Source organism: Neolamprologus brichardi, chromosome 12 (genome assembly GCF_056152115.1).
Source record: "Neolamprologus brichardi isolate AB-2024 chromosome 12, ASM5615211v1, whole genome shotgun sequence".
Taxonomy (NCBI): Eukaryota; Metazoa; Chordata; class Actinopteri; order Cichliformes; family Cichlidae; genus Neolamprologus; species Neolamprologus brichardi.
Genome location: NC_142115.1, coordinates 1,120,001 through 1,130,672, shown reverse-complemented (window position 1 = coordinate 1,130,672; position 10,672 = coordinate 1,120,001). Strand labels below are relative to the sequence as shown.

At 39.9% G+C, this 10,672-nt stretch overlaps 1 protein-coding gene across 1 annotated transcript in view; it reads right to left on the bottom strand.

The window, feature by feature from the left end:
• Positions 1-8,176: 8,176 nt before the first annotated feature.
• Positions 8,177-10,672, bottom strand: part of LOC102794268 (alpha-(1,3)-fucosyltransferase 7) — a 17,720-nt gene continuing 15,224 nt past the window's right edge. Inside the window, exon 3 of the mRNA XM_087848856.1 lies at positions 8,177-9,567. Coding sequence (XP_087704982.1) covers positions 8,475-9,515 — 1,041 coding nt within the window. The 5' untranslated portion in view covers positions 9,516-9,567 and the 3' untranslated portion in view covers positions 8,177-8,474. The remainder of the gene's footprint in view (positions 9,568-10,672) is intronic.

Below are 10,672 nucleotides of genomic sequence, written 5' to 3'. Positions count from 1 at the left end.
TATTTAAAATACAAAATATGAGTAACTGTATTCCGTTACAGTTATCGTTTGAAAAGGTGGTATTTAGAATACAGTTACTTTGTTGAAATAAATGGATTACACGGCGGTACTTCCCTGTTTCATATTGTGGCGGGTCAGGACTGTTTGGGTTTTGTTTGACAGCTACATTCTGTTGTTCCAGGCGGCAGCGTTACGGTTGCCATGGTTACAGGGTGACGCTCTCTCTCTGCGTGTTTCCTGGGTGAGAGAGCGCCTGTTGTTGTTGTTGTTGTGCTAAGCTAATAGGCAGAATGCTACAGGTATAGCGCTAAAGAATGTAGCATCATAGGCAGTGTAGTCCGTGCTGCAGGGAGAATGGACTGCCATACCCGTTATGTGTCTGTGAGCGAGGGAGGGAGAAAAAGGAAAAGTACGAGCTGTCATCGAGCAAAAACGGGAGCTGGAAGCATGTAAATATAATAATAACCACTGCAGCCAAGAAGAGTGCCTGACGAGCCCAGTTGTAAGTAAGCTATTAAGACTCGACTGTACACCGTGTTCGTGTTTTCCTCCAAAAAACACAGCCGACACAGAACCCACCGTATTAGTCAGAGGTCCCTTTACTACGGTTCGGAGCCGCGGACCTTCAGTAACAGTAATAAATCACAGCAATAGTACATTCACGTAGTTGTAAACAGCATGATAATATATTAAGTAATCCAAAGTATTCAGAATACGTTACTCTCATTGAGTAACGTAATGGAATACGTTACAGAATACATTTTGGGACATGTAATCTGTAATCTGTAATGGAATACATTTTAAAAGTAACCTTCCCAACACTGCTTGTGGATCTCTGTAAAAGGAATAGGTCTGATATGAGCCCATTCGTCAATACTCGCGCTGAAGGCAAATCATATAATATCTTTATCCACCTGATAAAATTGTCACCAAAACCAAACTTTTCTAATGTCTTAAACAGATAATCCCACTCAACACAATCAAAAGCTTTTGCAGCATCCAGCGATAGGGCCACTGTTGGATATACTGAATCATATACATAATTTTGCAAATTAACCAACCGCCTAATATTATCTGAACCATAGTGGTTTGGAACAAAACCAGATTGGTCTGCATGAATTATTTTCGCCATTGCTACTTTTAATCGACCTGCTAAGACCTTTGCCAAGATTCTTTGGTCAGAATTCAGCAAAGATATGAGGCGGTAACCACTTGGGTCTAAAGGGTCTTTCCCAGTTTTAGGAATAAATGTTATAAGTCCAGAGTGCATTGAGGTAATGAGCCTACTTTAAACGCCTCATTATAAACATCGAGCAACAGGGGACTTAACATATCCTCAAATGCTCTATAGAAGTCCAATGGTAACCCGTCTAATCCTGGAGCTTTATTAAGTGGCATACTGTTAATTGCACGGGTAATCTCCTCCATTGTAATTGGAGCATCTATAATCTGCTGGTCAGCAGTAGAAAGCTGTGGCAGGTTTAAATCAGTAAAGAATGCTTCGAATTTCTGTTCATCTAAACTACCCTGAGTAGAATAAAGATTGTTGTAAAAGGCCCTGAATCCATCATTTATATGTCTAATAGAAGTTGAAATAAGCCCATCTGATTGCCGTATGCCTGCGATATGGTTCATACTGTCTTTCTGTTTAAGACGGTATGCTAATAAACGGCTCGGCTTTTCTCCCATTTCCCAATATGCTTGATTAATGCAAAATAAAGCATATTCTGCCTTTCTGTTGTACAGTACATTCAACTTATATTTAACTTTAACGATTTTAAACTCTGTCTTTTGTATGGGAATGTACTGCCTCAGGTGCCTTTAATTTGGCTTCTAACGTAATGATATTCTTGTTAGCTGCCTTCTTTTTAAAGGGAGCATGAGAAATTATCCTCCCCCTTAAGTATGCCTTCATAGCATCCCACCAAGTAGCCAATGTAGTGTCCTCTCGATTATTCGTCTGTTTGTAAAATTGTATTTCATCTCTTATCAATTTAATAAACCCAGAGTCTTTAATTAAGGACACATTTAAACGCCATCTGCGGCTTTGAGGGATCTGTAAAATATTTCCAAGACATAGAAAAATTGGCGCATGGTCCGAGAATACTATATTACCAATGCTTGAATCTATAGAGTTATTCACTAAGGCTTCAGAAATAAGAAAGTAGTCGATTCTAGTACAAACATTATGAGGTGGAGAGTAAAAGGAATATTCACTGCCTTCTGGATGCATTGTCCGCCAAATATCATTCAGACCTAAATCTGAGGTCATCTGCCTTGTGGCAACTACAGATTTACTCTCCGTGCCTCTCCTAGGAAGTGATCTATCTAGGTCTTGATCCAGTATTTGATTAAAATCTCCTCCTACCACTATTTGTGCACTTTCTAATTCCAAAAGATACTGTGACAGGTTATGAAAAAAGGCGGCTATGTCCGCATTAGGTGCATAGATATTACATAAAATATTGGTGTGTCCAGTAGTTGTCCATAAACCAATATAAATCTACCTTCCTTATCTGTTATTACTTTTGTTTTAGTAAAGCTAACTGCTTTATGAATCAGAACCAACACTGCCCTACTTTTACCAGTTCCAGGACTGGAAAAGACTTTAGCAGGAACATTTAAGTTTTAAGGCTTCTGACTTACACGTGTGTTTCTTGAATAAAGGCTATATCAACTCTTGATAACTTTAGATATGTTAATATTTTCTTCCTCTTAGTCCCGTTATTCAACCCTTTAACATTCCAGCTGGCTATTTTGAAATCTGTCTGTCTATCCATGTTACAATGTGGAATTCCATATAATACTCCAATTCATAAGTATATCCATTGTAGAGAGTGGTTTTATGTGAAGATAAACCAATTTATAAATACAAGCATTCAAACTAAATAGAAACAAACTGAAAACAGCTCCAGCAAAGATCCAAACAAAAAACAGGACTCAGTCTTGCTAACACTGGAAAACCCGGTGGTCACCGGTGCCCGGCTAGCAACCCAGCACATAACTAGTAGTTTATAGGAATATTAAAATTAGTCGAGTAAAAAAAAAATCCCTGCACCAAACCCATCTAACAACCACAAACAAAATAAACTTTTAAGATATTTTGAGGCATAAATGTAGCTGTGTAAACTTCAAATAACTACTTGGTTTATCAAGACATCACATATTTGCAAATATGCTCCAACGTCTGTTACCCACCAGCTCGAAGCTAATGGGAGGTCGAAGCCCACTACAGCCAGGGGGAACAGCGCACTCTTGGCAGATCGTTCCTCGACCTCCCGGTCGGCTTCGGGACAGAGGCCTCCAAAGAATGCCGCCAAAACATTTGCGAGATCTCGCAAAACTTAAGCTTTATTTTTTTCTCCCATGTCCCTCCGTAGATACCATACCTGTTCCAAGCAGTGACATAAAAAGATGCAATTATTGGCTCACTTAAGGCAAAATGTAGTGATGCCACTGCTTCCAATCTTCATGCCAAGAAAACCCAACTTATTTAAAGCCTTTCAAATAACAATAACAATACACACTGGAGTAATCAGGGAATGGGAGACAGGATGGAAACACAGCTGGGAGAAATCAGACTTAACAGCACAAGGAAAGCAAAACCAGAAGCACTGACATAAGACATAGACTTTCAAAGTAAAACAGGAAATATAACACAGAGGCGCTGACTTCACAAGGGGATACAGCTGACAGGATAGACGCAACCATGGACCACAGAGACAGAACCAGAAGACTTAGAACTGTAACATTGTAACAAAAGACTAGAAATGATAAATGATGACAAAGTCCAATAATAATGTAAAACTCAAAGCACTGGGGCACTGACATATATATTATACTATAAGATTTATTTATTGCTTTTCCAACAACATTTTAACCAACAGGAAGAGAGAGTTCAAATAAAATAGAGGACGAGATTAATAAAAAATTTGAGTGTATAATAGTAATGTATGTACATCGTATATGAACAGTGTTAGGGAAACACATAGATATAGTTATACATACTCTCCCATGTAGATCATTCAGATATTATTACAGAAAAAAATATATATAGATAAATAAAACAAAGCAAAACAAAACAACCCAATACTATAAGACTCTTATCAGCTGCAATTTTATTTGAACTGTATTGTTTATTTGTATTTACCTCACCCATGATGTTGATGGGCCATTTGTATTAGTTGTAGTCATTTTAAAGATCATCACATTAAAAACAGAAACTCAGACACTCATAAAAGATGAAACCACAGGGGGTGAAACATGGCCACAGTGATGTCGTGGTATAATGAAGTCTCGACTCTGAGGTTTTTGTCCCAACCTCCACACAGAGCGTTTGAATTAGTGAGGGGTGGATCTGAGTGTGAAACCACAAGCTTTTATCTCAGTCATCGACGCACCCATCACATCTATCGCTGAAATAACACACACCACATTTTCATTGTTTGTTATTCTCTTTATTCATCCAATAACTAACAATCGTTGGCTGACTTGACTTGTGACAAACCGGCATTTCACAAAGAAAGGGCCGAAAGTTTTTACTGATGTAGACATTTGGACACTGAATCAACTCCACCCTCATCAGGAGGAAGTGGCACTTTATGCTTCAGAGAAATGCTTCACATTCTGCTTTGCATCTTGTGAAAAATGGTCCATACTGCAGCGAGACAATGGACCTCGTTCACAGAGCAAATGCACCAAACCGTGTGCAAACCCTGCATATCATTGCATGTTTTAGAAACATTCAATACAACTTTAAACTGAAGCTCCAACCAGCACCAAATTAGTCCGTGTCATCCTTTGTCTCTCAGCAAATCGTGTCTGTGTCGGTGGAACGGTGGTGAAAAAACAGATGCAGCTAAATGTTGAAGTACAGAGAGCGAGTCAGCTAAAACACAAAAAATAGACACAGCCTATTTGTATCTATGTGTTAATGGGGTTATTGAAAATGTGTATATGTGCGTATGTGTATATACGTATGTATGGATAGATAGAAACATATATGTATATATATATATAAAAAATTAATGAATAATAAAAAAAAATACACATGACATATAATGTAATTCTGTAGTCTATAGATTACTAGATAGTGGAAAAGGGGTGGGATTAAATAAGCTTATGCTTCTTCCTGCTCCTTTTTGAACATGAAAGTTATTTGTAGTTGTGGTTGCTCGTTTTCCTTTTGTTTTGCTTTGTTCATTTGTCTCTTTTAACTCTATGTTGTTGTACTTTTTCAACATGTTCAAAATAAAGATTCATTCAAATCAAATCAAATCTATGTTCTGTTTCATTCTGATATTTCCACATATACTTTTTAAATGTTGCTTGAAGAGTAACTTTTAACCCACTCTGGCTTCACACACCTTAAAAACTCTGTGTTAAGACAGACTTGTCTATCAGACACACACATCATTTTCAGTATTGCAAACTGGAAATTATCACGTTAATAACAACATATGTTAAAAATGTCCGGTTGTTCTGCCCGTGCATCTTTTGTACAGGTATAAACAGCGACACTCTCCAGCTCCATTTGCCATTAAAATTGTCATCAAATGCCAAAAAGATAAAAAATGCATATTTAACTGATAGCACTCTCATTTTATTATTACATAGCAGACATCCAGTAATACCATTAAAGTGAATTCTTTTAAACCACACAATCAATCAATCAATTTATAAGCACATTTGAAAACAACACAGGTTGATCAAAGTGCTGTACATAGTAAAAAGTGAAAAGTAGATCAAACACACACAAAGAACAAAACAACACTCAGTAAAAATGTGTTTTTGTGTTGGAGAGATCCTAATATGAAGATGATCCAAAGTTTGGGTGCAGCGATCGCAAAGACCCGATCTCCTCTGTGTTTTAGCAACTTATCAGCTACCTGAGTTCTGTTTGGAGTATTTTTAGTTACCAGATCAGAGAGGTATGATGGAGCTAATCCATTTAGAGATTTAAAAACAAGCAATAAAATCTTAAAATCAATTCTACAACAAAGCCAGTGTCAACGAGGCAAGACTGGGGTATGTGGTTGTGTTTACGAGCGCCTGTCAAGAGTCGGGCTGCAGCGTTCTGAACTAGCTGAAGACGAGAGCAGAGCCCGGCTGATACCAAAATATTACAGTCATCAAGCCTGGATGAAGTAAATGCATGGATCACTTTCTCAAAGTCAGCAAATGATAAAATGTTCAGAATTTATTTGTTTCTTAAATGAAAAACTCGAAGATTCTTTGCAAAGACACTTCCGGACTTTCCAGAGGACCACGGTCAACCTTAAGAGAAAAGTGAGGGTCAGAAGGTCCAAATAGTTCAATCTCAGTTTTTTGATCATTTACATTCAAAAGATTTAATGCAAACCATGATTTAATGTCACCAAGGCCGTCTAGCAAAACCTTTAGAGCCTTCATCATGAGGATGAAGAGCCACCAAACCTGACAGAAAAACTTCTATCAGTTAGATAAGATCTGAACCATGCAGCTCCTTTAATACCCACACAGCTCTCCAGTCATGATAAGAGAATCCCGTGATCCACTGTATCAAATGCCGCACTTAGATCTAAAAGCACTAAAATGGCAGAGTTACCAGAGTCAGCAATTAATAAAAGATCATTAAAACGTTTAAAAGCACAAGCTCAGTGCTATGTAGCGCTTTAAAACCAGGCTGAAATGTTTCTGAGATGTTATTAATTTTCAGAAATTCCTGGAGCTTTTTCCAGGACTTTGGACAGGACGGGGAGTTTAGAGACAGAACTGATTGTTTTTTGGGGAAATGGGTGAATGTGTGGTGAGTGGAGGGTTGACAACAGAATTAATGGTGTTGAATAAAACACAGGGCGTGTAGCTGTAGTTAGAGATGATATCTGATAAGTACTTAGTTTTGCTTTTTGAACAGCATCCTGATAAAGAAACAAGGCTCCTCCTAACATATGAAAGGAAATCTGGAGTTTATCTTTTTTCCATTTTCTTTCTGCTTTCCTGCACGTCCTTCTGGGGCCCGAGTGACATCGTGTAACCAGCGATCAGTTTTAGGTCTAGTGCACTAAGGAGCATCAAGAACATTTGAACAAAGTGAGCAAATGTTAATGCGCCTTCCAAGGAAGGGGCACCAATATTCTGATAAACAGCAGAGAAATGTCCAGCAGTGGCAGGAGAATATCTGCTACTGCTCACAAAGAATAGCCCTAAATAAAACACAGTGGCCCAGCATGGAGCCCTGAATTATTATTTCAGTCTGGTACCATGTAATGACATTTATCTGTAGTGTAATCTGCCATCGCTCATGTCCTTTGAGACGATACTACACACCAGCAATCAGTACTAACAAAAACTGTGCTTCTTGTTCAGTGGCACATGTTTACCTGTAGTTCGAATGTGTAACGTGATTATTAGCAACCTACCCACCTGCTTCAGATCTGCTTTTGCAACTTGCAGTTTCTCACCGTTTACCAAAATTAACCCTTTAAAGCCGGTCAGAGTGGGCACGCTCTGTTTTGCGTAACTATTTTTAAATCCCGGTAGCTCTGCAACCACGTGAGCTAGGGCAATAATTTTTTTTGCATATGAAACCGGAGGAGTTGTACTTACATCTTCTGCCATCAGCTTGTCCTCGGTCACAGTTTCCTTCCACATATAGCTTTGCAAAAACTGCATAAAAAGCACTTGCAGCAACAAAAACATAATATTCCAGAAACACGCTTTGCTGATCCGATCAGCTGTTTGTAACACTTCCTACGTTGGAATAGACATCAGCGCGAACTTTTGCATGTCCTCCATGACCTGCCCGAAACTGGAAGTGACGTCATTTTGCGGAAATGTCGTTTTTTACCATCAGGGCCTCATGAGCCTATACTGGTGTTTTTAAAAGTTATCTTTGACTTTATGACTTTCTGTGTGGTTTCTGGGATGCTTAGGACTCATATTGCACTGCTGGAAATAGTTTATTTTGATGCATATGCTGCTTTTTTTGCAAATTTGCATTATAATATTTATTTTCGTTTTTCCTGCAGTATATAAAAATTGGTGTATTTCAAAAATAAAACTATGAAGACATAGTGGGTGTCTTCATAGTGGTGGGAAACTATTTTGTGCAACTTTTTTGTATTTACAGTTTTGAGGGATAAGCCTCTTAAATTTCTCTAACTAGAAATATATGTTAAAAAAACAAAAACGATTTTCAATTTTTTTGTAGTTTATTGCACTTTTTTGCAATTTATGTAATTACTATGCACTTAATGCAGACATATTATTAAAATGTAGGCTATAATGGTTGTATTGATATATATCAACTTGAAATGCTCCCAAAAATGGCTCCACAGCATGTAAACATATAATATAAGCTCTGGCGGACTTGGTTCTATGGTAGGTCTTAAAGGGTTAACTGACTGTGCAATAAGTTCTCTTCCACTGTACTTCAAGTGTTCTGCATTTTACATTTGCATGTGGAATGAAACCTTTGGTGAAGAAGTCCGACACTAGCTGTTCACCCAGCTGTCCAGGTCGTGGTAGACTTTCCTGGCTGGTAAACTGGGATACCTGACACAGATCTGACACAGCCTTTCCCTCCAGTCACTGTAGGTTTTAATTCGGTAGGTGTTGTGCCACTCCAAGTATTTCTCATAGGCCTGCCTGTCTGCAGACAAAACCTTCAGATATGTTGCCAGATCAGCTGGGCTATTGAAATCAGCTACATGGATAAAGGAATGTGGGGGGGTCACGGCTTCGTAGGTGGCCTTGTTGGGGCCGAGAACCACTGGTACAGCCCCCGCTTGAAAAGCGTTCCTCCAGAGTTTCTCACTGATGTAGTCTTTTTTCTCAGAGTTCTCAAAAGAAAGGTAGAACAGGCAGTTTGAAATGGTGGGCAAGAGCTTCTTGTCTGGCAAGGGTTTCCTGTTCCACCTGCCGTACACCTCTATGGGGATATGCTTCTTTAGTCTTTGATAAAAAGCAGCCCGAGTCTGTTGAGGCTTGTATTTGCTGACCACCCAGCCGGCGAAGCAGGAGCGATTTGGAGCAGCTGGAAAACTTAGATTATCACCTCCCAGCATCGTTTGCCCATAAGGAATGGATATGTCTGCATCACGCGTGTAGCTCATCGTCCAGTTAAAGAGGCCGTTGAAACGTGTGAGGTTCACATTGTTGACAGGAGGTTCCAAGGACAGCCACACCCAGTGCTGAGACGTAGGTCGATCCAGGTGTAGGGGCACAGATGAAAGCCCTCTGCTCAGCTCATAGTGGTGGAACACAACCACGTCGGCAGCAGAGAAGTCAGCTCTGTCATCAGTGAGGAAACAGCGGCTGATGTTATACATCTTCAGGCATTTGTTCCCGTCCAGACTGTAGGAGCGGCCAAACGGCCAGTGCCACACCAGAATCCTGATGTCTCCATGAGCACCGTTGGGGTAACTCTGCAGCTCGCGGTGGGTCAAGAAGCTGTTGTAGAACAGCAGTGAGAGAACAATGACGACATGCAGGAAGGTGAGAATAAAGCAGGCCCTGGGCCCAGATGTTGTCATGGCTGCTGGGTGTATTCCAGGTCAAAAGGCCACCGATCAATGGTATGGAACACTAAAAGGGAAGGAAGGGTACATCAGAAATATTACTTTCACACACTCATCAGTGCAGGAACTTCACATGGGCAAGATGTAATCAACCAAGACAAACTGTGGCAGGCATGTAGCAACAGTTTCCTTTTATTTTATTTTAGCTCTAATATGGAAAATTGCTGTCCGTACATGACACCTGTTCAATTCAATTCAATTTTATTTATATAGCGCCAAATCACAACAAAAGTCGCCTCAAGGCGCTTCATAGATACAGAGAAAAGCCCAACAATCATATGACCCCCTATGAGCAGCACTTTGGCGACAGTGGGAAGGAAAAACTCCCTTTTAACAGGAAGAAACCTCCAGCAGAACCAGGCTCAGGGAGGGGCGGGGCCATCTGCTGTGATTGGTTGGGGTGAGAGAAGGAAGACGGGATAAAGACATGCTGTGGAAGAGAGACAGAGGTTAATAACAGATATGATTCAATGCAGAGAGGTCTGTTAACACATAGTGAGCGAGAAAGGTGACTGGAAAGGAAAACCTCAATGCATCATGGGAATCCCCGGCAGCCTACGTCTATTGCAGCATAACTAAGGGAGGATTCAGGGTCACCTGGTCCAGCCCTAACTATATGCTTTAGCAAAAAGGAAAGTTTGAAGCCTAATCTTGAAAGTAGAGATAGTGTCTGTCTCCTGAATCCAAACTGGAAGCTGGTTCCACAGAAGAGGGGCCTGAAAACTGAAGGCTCTGCCTCCCATTCTACTTTTAAATACTCTAGGAACAACAAGTAGGCCTGCAGAGCGAGAGCGAAGTGCTCTAATAGGGTGATATGGTACTACAAGGTCATTAAGATAAGATGGGGCCTGATTATTTAAGACCTTGTATGTGAGGAGCAGGATTTTGAATTCTGGATTTAACAGGAAGCCAAAACAGGAGAAATCTGCTCTCTCTTTCTAGTCCCTGTCAGGACTCTTGCTGCAGCATTTTGGATTAACTGAAGGCTTTTCAGGGAGTTTTTAGGACATCCTGATAATAATGAATTGCAGTCGTCCAGCCTGGAAGTAATAAATGCATGAACTAGTTTTTCAGCGTCACTCTGAGACAGGATATTTCTAATTTTAGAGATG